Raw genomic sequence first — 12,182 nt, 5'->3', positions numbered from 1 at the left:
GCTGAATATGAGCCAACAATGTGATGTGGCTGCAAAAAAGGCAAATGCTATTTTGGGCTGCATTAAGAGAAGCATAACTTCCAAATCCCAGGAAGTACTAGTTCCCCTCTACTCAGCACTGGTTAGGCCTCATCTGGAGTACTGTGTCCAGTTCTGGGCACCACCCTTTCAGAAGGATGCAGACAAACTGGAGAGGGTTCAGAGGAGGGCAACAAAGATGATCAGGGGACTGGAAACAAAGCCCTATGAGGAGAGACTGAAAGAACTGGGCATGTTTAGCCTTGAGAAGAAGAGAAGACTGAGGGGAGATAGGATAGCACTCTTCAAGTACCTGAAAGGTTGTCACAGAGAGGAAGGCCAGAGATCTCTTCTTGATCATCCCAGAGTGCAGGACACGGAATCATGGCCTCAAGTTACAGGAAGCCAGATTCCAGCTGAACATCAGGAAAAACGTCCTGACTGTTAGAGCAATACGACAATGGAACCAGTTCCTTAGGCTCTCCCATACTGGAGGCGTTCAAGACGAGGCTGGACAGCCATCTGTCAGGGATGCTTTGACTTGGATTCCTGCATTGAGCAGGGGGTTGGACTCGATGGCCTTGTAGCCCCCTTCCAACCCTACTATTCTATGATTTATTATTCTTTCCCTGTTGCCCTCAACTCCCCCTCCTCCTTTCCCTCTCTGCCTCCATTGCCTCTTGTCTTCTATACTTAGGTTTGAAAGCTCCTCAGGGCAGAGACTTCTCTTATTTACTATTACACTTAAAGCACCATGCACATTAATAATGCACAAAACAACACAGAATAACATATAATAACATTGTCAGAGTGAAAGGAGTGTGGTGTGATCACCGTTCTGGATCAAAAAAGAAACCGTTAGAGCTGCAGCTAGAACGGAAGAAAATAATTTTATTTATCTTAGGAAATTGCAATGGACAAAGGCAAGGTAGTTCTGTCATTTCCAAAGTAAAGCCTTTGTGGATTCATTTAATACCACTTATCCGTGTTGGCTGAAATACTTGGCCAGGTCATTTTTTCTTTTCTTTTTTTAGAACTTGGATGTATCATTTCAATGCAGATTTTACTTTTGCTGTACAGTCCGATTTAAATAAAAGCATATTTAAGTCTCACATGTGAAAATACCTAGTGTCAGCCATATGGCACTTGCAGCAGAGGGAATATGAAGTGTCCCAAATTAAGGAAAATGTTTTTTAAACCTCCCTTCTTATTAAGAAAATCAGTTCCTGACATAAAAGCAGTAAACCCCACCCTTGAACACAAATTTCTCTCTTGGACAGTGTCCTTGTAGCAAAGGACAAGTTAGTGAAACTAATGGGACAATAACAATTCACAACCCATTAGTGTAAATAGGTAATTTACACTTAACAATTATTTTAGGATATTTGGAGACTTGGGTAGTATTATCATTAACAACAGCAACAACCACAACAACTAATGACTTCACATGCACATCATTCTGTCAATATGAGGCTGTCAAGTGTCTCTCCAACACTGTGTGTGTATGTGTGTGTGTTTGTGTGTGTGTGTGTGTGTAGGGTTAACTTGGTGACATCTTTATTATGCAAGTTTTAAAAAATAGCCTTGTCCAAGGGTGTTCCAGTTCAGCCTGCAGCAATGGGCTATGGAACTTTAATGTTCCCCTAACAAACAAACAAAAAGAAAAAGAAAGAAAGAAAGACACCCTTTACTGCACATAGGAAAACTGTAAATGGGGGATAGAGCAAATCTCAGCAGTCATTCCTCAAAAGCTACTTTTCTATGTGCAGGGAAGGGTTTAAACAGACAACCTCAAACTCAGGTGTAGCCTGAAATGGTACAGTCCAACAAAAGTTCTACTTTAATATGCATTTGACTGAATCTAGCCACCTTTTAGTATACCAAAGTGTTGGCAGATACATGGTACTGATAGCGGGGGGTGGGCAGGATTTACAGAAAAAGAGAAATGCACAATTTCAGCTGAAGAGCAGGATTGACTGGTAGGTGATCCTGCAACAAGCACTTTCAAAATGAATGGCAGCTGGCCCGCTTCATCACAGCCACCATTCATGTCAACAGGAGAGCATCAACTTCGTCATGATGTCTATTTGCATGCCGCATTTCCGAATTATGCACAATGCTCTGAGCCCAAGTGGTTAATTCCTGCATGCCAAGGGAAGCTGTGGCCCTCCAAACGTTGTTGGACTACAACACCCCTCAACCCTGACCTTTGCTGATGCTGGCTGATGGGAGTTGAAGTCTGACAAAGTCTGGCAGGCCATAGGTTCCCCCACCCCTGCCTTCAGCCTTCAAAAGGAAGCTTGGCCATTCCAGGAGATGCAAGGTGCCTCTCAGCCATGAATTAATACGCACCCATCCTGTTTAGCAACATTTCAAGTTGTAGGGGGGAAAAACAAATCACCACCTCAGAAAAATCCCCATCATGCCATACTTCAAAAGCCAAAACTCCCCCGAGCAAGGGAATAACCCAGCTTGTTTCGGTTCCCGAGGAAAGACATCAGCCCCGTGTAGGTCTGGATAAGGATGGGCTCGTTCATCACCACAACTCCGTCGGTTCTGCCAGGCGCAGGATCCTTTCTTTGGGCATTCTGAACAGCTTGCACCAATTGAGCCATGAATGTGGATATCTGGCGGAGAGCAAGAGCAGCATTAAGCCGGAGTGGCTAATTTTTTTCTAGCAGACAAAGCAACAGGCAGGTTCATTATTAGTTTGGCATCATGTAGCATCAGTAATTATTATGTATGTCAGCCTTCCCAACTTGGCACCGTCCAGCTGTGTTAGACTACAACTTCCATCACCCACCAGTTCAGCATGCTGGGCTGGTGGGTGATGGAAGTTATAGTCTAACACATCTGCAGGGTGCCAGGCTGGGGAAGGTGGCTTTATGTGGAGTCATCATCACAGCTCCAGGGTAGAGCACCTGCTTTGCAAGCTGAAAGTGTCACCTCCTCCTCCGTTCCGTCCCTGGCACTTCTGAAAGATGCTCATTTAGCAGGGCTGGCAAAGACCTTCTGCCTGGCAGCCCCGGAGAGCCAGCACCAATCAGTCGATGTCCGATGGACTGACTCGGTGTAAAGTAGCATTGAGTGCTTTTTAGGAGAGAGGCCCCACCCCCAGCTCAGTGGCAACTTTGCATCTTATCAGGCTGAGTGCTTCAGCACCTCCACTTAAAGCAGGGGTGTACAACCCATGGCCCGCAAGTGGCCTTCCACCACTCTCCATCTGGCCCGCTAAGCCTACAGGTGCCCCTCCCAGTTTTCCCTGCAGCCTAGCTGGTCAGGGCTGATCATGGTGGTAGGAAAGCTGCAGTCCCAACTCAGGGTGCAAAGGGAATGAGAAGGTTTAAGCCCCCTCTCTCCCTCAGCAAAATTGAAACAGCCCATCCCCTCTCTGGGCATCTCTGCACCAGCCTCAAATCCTGCATTTAAAATGGGGCTTTCTGCTTCCATTTTAAAGGCAGGATCACAACGACTCCCTTTTTCACGTGCTTCCTGTCCCCCCACCCCTTGCCCCCTCCTTCTCCCTGTATCTGAGTCTTCTGTTATCTTTCACTGATCTCGCTCCTCTTCTTGCCACTTTTACTCTTTTCACAGAGGAAACTGAAGCGGAACACAACAGGGTAATTTGATAGCTCATTATCTGCAATCTATTTAAAAACGGAACAAAGGGTATTTAGTGCAGGAGGCGCCTTGAATGATCATGGTGTCATGTAAAAATCCCGCAAAATGATCATGGTGTCATGTAAAGAGCCCGTGATGGAGCCATCTCAATCACAGGATAAAAGCTCCATGTGAAGGAGCCCTCTGGGTATACATGTGAACGTGTACACATACGCAGCCCGCCCAGCTGACACCAGAAGCGGCCCTCAGGCCTGAAAAGGTTGTGCACCCCTGACTTAAAGGATCTCCTCAGGTAGCAAGATGGGGAAAAGCCCTCTGCCTGACAGCCTGGAGAGCCAATGGCAGTTACAACAGGTGGTGGGAAGGAAGTGCTCTAGTCTAGTCCAGGAGAGCTTTACTGACTCTTGCAGCATTCTGGGAAAACATTTTCAACCTTCATATCTGAGCGAGCACTGAGCTGTTGGTGCTTTCTGCCAGCTTGTGCACCTACTTGCTGACCTCCTGCTAGAACTGTATATTAGCGCATTAAAAACAGATGAGACTCCAAAAACAGTACAGGGAGCTCTAGCGCTCCCTCAGCATGAGGAAACTGAGCTGGCTTGGAAATCTTGGGGAACCACTCTGGGAAATGGGGGGGCAAGGGGATGAAGGGTGCCCACCTCCCACGATATAACCTACACAGTGGGGAATGGTGAAATCCAGCCAGCTGCTGGGAGCATTCTGTGCACCACACTTGCTCCATGACCAGACGAGGAAAGGAAAGCAACAACCTGCCAAGGATCGCTAGCGCATGCTTGACCGTCCGACCGCAGCAAATAACATTGGTAACTGAATCCCCATAAACTCCCCACGAGTGGCTAGGAACTGGCATCTTTCTCTCATCCTCCAGCACCGCCACTGCCCCTCTCCCCCCAAAACACTGCTCCCTCCACTAGAAATATAACACAGACCCAGCAGGGGAGGGTGGGCTTTAAAGATTTTTCATTCCAGCTCTGGAGGTCTCGGGAGCTGCCAAGCTCTCGAGATCCATTTCTTACGCATGCGAAAGATGCCGGCACTTTATGTACCCGCTCAGAGATCAAGGATTAAAAGTAGCCCCGGGAGTGACTTCTAACACACCGAGGCATTCTCAGAATGCCAGGGACACAAAGGGGTTGTGTTACACCACAGGCAGACGGACGGACCCCGTGGAACGCTGCCAAGATCTCGAGGATAAACAGAGAGAGACACACATGGGGAAGAAGAGGCTGGATGTATTTTGATGGAAACAGAGCAAAGTTGCTCACAACCAACCTGCTATTACTGTTGCCTCTTCATACACACATAAACATCCCTTCAAAGTCTGCATGTAGATCGCAAATGCCTTAATGCAGGGACCCATAAACAAATAATAAATGAAATAGAATGTCCAGGTTAGTTCCAATCAATGTGGGTCACAAAGCCCCCAATTCCACTCTTTGAGGGAAGGGCTGTAGTGGTAGAGCCCCTACTTTGCTTTGCAAGCAGAAGGTCCCAGGTTCGGTCCTTGGCAGCATCTCCAGGTAGGGCTGGGAAAAATCTCTGTCTGAAACATGATGTGGTGTTTCTTCCCAGCTTTCCTCTAGACTCAAAGCTAAGCAGGGTCAGCCCTGGTTAGGACTTGGATGGGAGACTGCCTGGGAATCAGGCTTCCTGCACTGAGCAGGGGGTTGGACTTGATGGTCTTGTAGGCCCCCTCCAACCCTATGGTTCTATGATTCTGTGATTCTATGAAACCCTGGAGAGCTGCTGCCAGTCAGTGTCGACAATACTGCGCTAGACCCTTTGTCTTCCCAATCTCCTAGTCCTCAGCCTGCCTCACAAAGCCACTTCTGCCCCTAGGGCCTTTGTGAGGTTTTAATCCCAGCAGCCGCTTTCCTTTCCCTCACAGAAGTTGGACTGCAAACGTTCTGAAAGGTTTGTTCTCTGAGCAGCTGGAAGGTCATGGACTTTAGGGATGCTCTGACTTGGATTCCTGCATTGAGCAGGGGGTTGGACTCGATGGCCTTGTGGGCCCTTTCCAGCCCTACTATTCTATGATTCTATGATTCTGTGCCATCATCACACCCCAGCTGGGCCTGTTGGAATCAGTGGCTTCACTGCCACACGTGCAACACAGTATAGGAGGTGATCATGCCAATAAATGCTGGAGGTAGCCAGCGCAAGCAACAGACATTCAAAGGATACCAGGGGAAAAAAACTGGGAAAACTGTGTAGAAAGGTGTGAACAATTTGGTCAATACATCCCTGGAATGAGAAATTAGGTCAGCCTCTTAATGTATGCTGCCATCACAGAAAGGTCATGGATTTGTCATCGGCAAATGTAAATCTTTGGAGACAGGTGTGTCGAGGGACTATCCTGAATGAAACCTGGGGTTTTCCTTGACAATATCAGGCACCAGGATATGAGGCAGACACTCTCCAGAAAGTAGAGAGTGCTTTGAATGTCAGGCCCCACATTGCCTCTTCACGCTCACGCCCCACAGTTGCAGTCACATCCTCCTCTCTGCCTGTTCAGCACATTTCCCCAGTTCTTACATCCCATAAACCTTGCCTTCTGCACCCCTCCTTCCAGCACTCCCCTGTGTTCTGTAATCCTCTTTTTCCATGGCCTCATGCTCTCCTTCTCTTAGGCCTCTGTTCTGTCCAGCATAGAACGGATCTCTTAAAGCACTTGGAGGAAGGTGTGTGATTTTTTTAAAAACAGCCTCCAGATGCTTTCTAAGCCATAGAAAGGAAGGACAGAGGCAGATGTCCTCTGGAGAGAGGGAGTTCTGGAGCAAGGGGCCCACCACTGGACAAGTGCAGACACCTTCAGCCCCACCCCACCCCACCCCAATCTCACTCTTCTTATCAGACTTCTGTTTGCTCTCCTTGAAATGAGCCTCCAAATTCACCTTGAAATCCTGTTTTGGGTGGAAATCTGGTGGTCATTCTGCTGTTGACCACAGGCAGTAATGAGTCACAGCCTGGGCACGGGCCAAAACCACCGACTGAGTTGTCATTCCATGGAGTTGTTAATGGGTGAAACCTCAAGCCACGCAGCAGCCTGCCTGCAGCTGGGGAAGGCCTCTATGACCAAAGCGTTACAACAGGAGTAGGGATGGCGGAGAAATCCGCCACGTACTCCAAGGAGGCTGGATTCCTTAGAATCCGCCCCCCCGGAGTCCGTGGCGGAACGGACTGCCCCCCCGCCACCCTGCTAAGCCTGGTCGGGACGGACCCTACCTGGCACCGGCTGGTCTGGGTCCGTCCTCTTCCTTCCGCAGCTGGCGTCCCCACTCTTTTTCTGATTGGCTACGTAAGTTTTTACATAGCCAATCACGGCCAAGGGCCCTACGCTGGACGCCATTTGCAGCCGCAGCCCGGCAGCGGATGGAAATCCGGCTGCAGGCTGCCCTGGCTGGTGGCTCCGCAGGCTTGCCATGGAGCAGAACCGGCCGGGGAGGATTCTGGGGGGAGGGACGGATCGCCTCCCCCCGCCAGCAGACCCCAGAGTAGAACGGTAAGTGGGGCCCCTTTTCCACCCCCAGGGCCAGGTTGGATGCAGGCAAGCAGGATGTGGAGTGCATGCCAGCAGTGGGTGGAGCCACAGCCCAAGGTGGGCGGTGCTACAACAAGCCCTGCTGGCATGTGGCTCCAGTGTCCCTGCCCAGAGCCCTTTCACACAGACACACACACACCATTGACAGCCCCATTCACTCATGTACATAAACTGCCTGTTCCACATGCAGGGTAAGACAGACAGGTGGAGCTGAGACATCTCCATTTGTGGATGAGACAGGGGTGTAGCTGTGTAGAGAGGAGGAGCTCAGATCTGTTAGGCACAAGGAATGTTTTGAGACAAGCTGGGCCTTTACAAAAGGACAGGCTCCACTTGAACCAAAATGGCACCAGACTGCTGGTGCTTAGCGTTAAAAAAAGGTGGCAGGGCAGCTTTTAAACTGACCCCTGGGTGGGGATAGGAGAATGAGCGACGTTCGAGCTAATCGAGGTTCTCAACTTTCTACCTTGTTGCTTGTCTCACCTTGTTCTCACTCCCGAACATGAGCATTTTTTTTTTCAAATAGGAAAAGTGCACATTTTCAAACAGAAAAAAAAATGCACGCTTTTCCAAGCATGTACCCCAAATGTGCACTTTTCATCCATGGGGGGAACTGGGCATTTTCAGAAGTGGGCACTTTCAAACACAAGCTACGGAAATTGCAAAAATTTCCCAAGAATTACACTTTTGCTCATGTTCAGGGTTGTGAATGGGACGTGTTTGCACAATTTGAGAACAGGGACAAATGTCTCATACATCCCTACCCCTGTGTAAAAGCTGACAGGAGCTGGGGAGCATCCTGGATCAGGATGAATTATCTCTAGGGGAAGAGGGTGAAAAAAATTTTCTGAGCATCCAAACAGGAATTATTAATAGCAACACAATCACCCCCCTGACCACAAAGGTCAAGGTGATCTTGACATGGAAAATGAAATCAGGGAGACATCCAAAGTGTTGTAGTAATGGGTGATTTCAATTACTATCACATAGACTGGTTAAATGCATGTTCTAGTCATGAAAGAGGTAACATTTCTAGATACCCTTAAATGACTATGCTCCAGAACAGTTGGCTGTGGAACTGACCAGAGGGGAGGAAAACCTGGGATTAATCCTAAATGCTGCCACAACCTGGTGCAAGGCGTAAGTGTTACTGAACCAATTGGAAGCAGTGGCCACAGTACTATCAGGTTCAGCGAGCATGCACACACACACGCACACACACAGAGGACAATTGCCAAGAAATCTAGCACAATCACATTTGACTTCAAAAGTAGGGACAGACTCACCCATGTCCGGCTTCATCAGGTGCTCACCAAGCCGCTGCTGCTGCCCACCCCTCCTTGCACCACCACACTAGCTTCGGCATGGCCTGGCAAGCACCCGGCAAGGCCGCAGGGCTGCCCGTCCTCCCTAGCAATCCGCTGTTGTGCGCAATAATGGCGGCTCAGGAGCTTACAGGTAGGTAATGTTGCGTACTTGGAGGCTGTAAAGTCCCCTTCTATGCAACAAGACAGGTGTGAATGCTGCATTCACAGCTGTAATATCATGTAAATAGGCCTTTAAGCCAGCAATTACACAACATTACCTACCTGGAAGCCCCTGAGCCGCCATTGTTGCACACAATGGTGGATCGCTAGGAAGGACGGGCAGCCGCCAGGCCCTTGCCAAGCTGCGGGGTGCTTGTCAAGTGGGTCTGTGAGCACTCCACAGTTTGGCAAGCGGTGTCCAGGAGAGCAATTCAGCAAGTGGGGTCAAAACTCCTCCCCCCACCCCAGTGGATTCTCATGACATCCTTATTCAAAAGAAGAAACTTCTCTAAAATGAGGGGATTGGTAAAACAAAGTTGAAAGGGAAAGTCAAGAGGGTCAAGTAGCTCCAGAATGCCTGAGGGTTACTCAAAACTACAATAATAGTTTAGGGCAGTATAAACTAAAAAGGATTGCCAGGAACTCCAAAAGGACCTTCCCAAACTGGGTGACTGGGCAATAAAACACAAATGAAATTCAATCTAAATTGAATTTGCATTCACTTCCAGTTCATTTTCACATCTAAAGTGGGGCAAAAAATCCTAACTTCATACCTAAAAAAGGATATTGTAGAGTTGGGAAAAGCGCAGAAAGGGGAAAGAAAAATGATCAAGGTGCTGGGGCAACTCCCCTACGAAGAAAGGCTATCATGGGCTTTTTAGTTTAGAAAAAAAATGTGAGTAAGGGGAGCATGACAGAGATGTAAAATTAAGTGATGTGTGGAGAAAGCGGATAGAGAGAGGTGTATACGCTCTTTCATAATACCAGAACCCATGGTCATTCAATGGAGCTGAATAGTAGGAGATTCAGGACAGATAAAAGGAAGTCCTTGTTCACACAGTACACAGGCAGCAAGGCAAACCACAGAATTCACTGCAAAAGATATGGTGATGGCCAGCAGCTTAAATTGCCTAGGCCCTAGACACATTCATGGAGGATCAAGTTATCGGTGGTGACTAGTCATGATGACTATATATCACCTCCAGTATCAGAGGCAGTTTCGCCACTATGGGAAAGAGGATATTGGGATGCACAACATTGGCCTCTTCAAGAGAGTCGCCATTTTGGTGACGTCCTCTCTTTCCAGAAACTGAATCTTGTGTAAATGGGGGTGTAAATGTATTCATCTACGTAACGTTACAGACATAAGCAACCTTATGGACGCCATTTGCACAGAGAGCTAGAGGGAGTCGCAATGGTGACTCCCTCCAAGAGACTGCCAGCTGCCAGCATGCATCCTGAGGGTCCAGGTATGGAGCAGTGGGCTTGGAAAGCTGGGGGGTGGGAGGGCACAGCTGGGGGGAGGAGCAGTTGAGCAGCTGGGCTTCAGGATCGCTGTGAAGCACGCCCAAGCACTTTGTAGTGACCTGACCTGCTTCAGGTTGCTCTGGGGCCAATTATGAGCCATTGCAAGTGCAGCTTGAAGTGGCCCAAAGCACCCTGCTTTGGCTCGGAATTTGGCTCCAGTGCACAACCCTAATTAATTGCTCATCCAAATAACCTCAAATGAAATAAACTCTTCCATTCATTTGCACCCTGTCCCAGATCATCCCAAACCAATGGGAAAAGTATTCCCCCCCCCGGGGGGGGTTAACTGCCATGTAGGGGAAGATTATGTTAGGGGGTGTGCCCAGAATACCAGAAATGGTACTGCTTGCCCTTGGAGTCTGCTAGATTCTTAACAGTTCCTTCATCACTTGAAGCATGAACAGATTTCATTCTTTCTGAATCGGATGTTTTGTTGGAAATCACTTGTGCAAGAAATCCTTCCCATCCCATTAAAGCAAAAGAAACTCTTCTGCTCCCCCCGCACCAACACACCTCACACCACCACTACACACATGAGACGAAGAAGAAAAACTAAAAAGGGACAACGCTCAAATGTTCCCCAGAGCTGGATGAAAGGGCTTTGAGACGAACAAACAACTCCCCGCTTGCTCTGAATGTATTTTCCACAAGGGGATCCAATTACTAACATTTTATCAGCAGGAGTGCAGATGGGGAGATAATTTGGGGAGGAGAAAATATTGTTTATGACCTGAACAAGTGTGGTTTGAAATCCTCGGCTGCGGAGTTCATGTTTCACTCCACAGGGAGAGGGAAGCGCTTACTGCTCACTTCCTGTTTACATTAAGGGACAAGGATTCCAGTATTGAATAATCTCAGTTTCACACCATGATCACCTGACACCCACCACCTCTACTGCAGCCCCCCCATCTCCCCCATGTTTTTCCATTTTGCAATTTTTTGGCAGGCCTTGTCTATATATATGCATGCATGCTCTGTAGGATGGCCATGTGTCCTCTTTTACACAGGACAGTCCTCTGTTTGAAGGGGTCCTCTAGTCATTCATTCTTTTACTACATTTCTATACCACCCAATAGCCAAAGCTCTCTGGGTGGTTTACAAAGATATACATAATATAAAAACCCGTTTACATATAAGCATATACATAAACAACACACGGACAGGCACATATATATCTAAGTAATTTTTAAACAATCAATAAGAAAGATCCAAGACTAGGGATGTCTGTCACCATCTGGCCCTTTTGGGGCTCATCAGAGTTCTGCAGCATGTCTGACTGGCCTGCATTTGTGAGCTGAGCTGAAGGTTTTCCCCAAATTCCAAAGACTTTTTGCTGTGTGTGTGTGTGTGTCTGCCATAATTTGCACAAATAGATATTTGTGCAAATTACAGCCACAATTTGTGCAGCTCTACCAAAAGCAGCTGAGGGAAGGGGCTGTTCTAAAGATAAGATGGCATGGTGACCATCTCTGTTCTCCTGAGCTCCTTATTGGACATGCGGGATAGAAGTAATATTGATGTTGTTGTTAACTTTTTTAAAAAAACAAAACACCAAGACTCTGTGAATAGCAGAAGAAGTCCTAAAAGTCACATTATGAGCAGTAAGTAACTGTCCCTTGATTTGCCTGAAATTACCCAGGACATAACCCCAAAGCCAACAGGTATAACCAAATTAATACTTTACCTTAGGGTAATCATGGGAGTTAAAAAATGGGGTATTTGTTAACTATACCTTCCTACTCCCCCAGCCCCCACCATTTTACCATCATCTTGTTAACTTGTCCTCCTACAGCCCACCTGACAGATGGTGCTAAACCTCTGGCTGATGTTCTTCACTGGATGTTCTGTGAATGTTGTGTAAGGAACATCTGTGGACCAGGGGTTCCACCGTGACAGGAATGTTGGTTCTCGCAGTTTGTCCCAGAAGATCCGCAGGCCTTGTCCTTCTCTCCTAAAAAGCAAAACATTTCAACAGGTGAGACATTTTTTAGCAGCCAGCCAGAGAGGTAGGGACTCTGCTGGTGGAACATGGACCCGAGGTCTGTGGGACTCCAGAGAAGCCATGAGATGGTACTGATATGGAAATACCCCACAGGTGGTGGAAGGGAATTGTCTCAGGAGTAGGTTACACCACTCATGTTGTGTGA

General features: G+C 47.8%; 1 protein-coding gene across 1 annotated transcript in view; it reads right to left on the bottom strand.

Annotated features, from left to right (window-relative positions):
• Nucleotides 1-889: 889 nt before the first annotated feature.
• TPRG1 (tumor protein p63 regulated 1) overlaps nucleotides 890-12,182 on the bottom strand; it is a 66,015-nt gene continuing 54,722 nt past the window's right edge. Inside the window, exons 5-6 of the mRNA XM_084847803.1 lie at nucleotides 11,833-11,986; nucleotides 890-2,645 (exon numbers count right to left, since the gene is read on the bottom strand). Of these exons, the coding sequence (XP_084703929.1) occupies nucleotides 2,451-2,645; nucleotides 11,833-11,986 (349 nt within the window). The 3' untranslated portion in view covers nucleotides 890-2,450. The remainder of the gene's footprint in view (nucleotides 2,646-11,832; nucleotides 11,987-12,182) is intronic.

Source organism: Heloderma suspectum, chromosome 3, assembly GCF_057233095.1.
Source record: "Heloderma suspectum isolate Gila_16-S chromosome 3, 16-S_ref, whole genome shotgun sequence".
NCBI lineage: Eukaryota > Metazoa > Chordata > Lepidosauria > Squamata > Helodermatidae > Heloderma > Heloderma suspectum.
The sequence above is the reverse complement of the archived record's forward strand: the minus strand, read 5'-3'. Positions and strand labels throughout refer to the sequence as shown.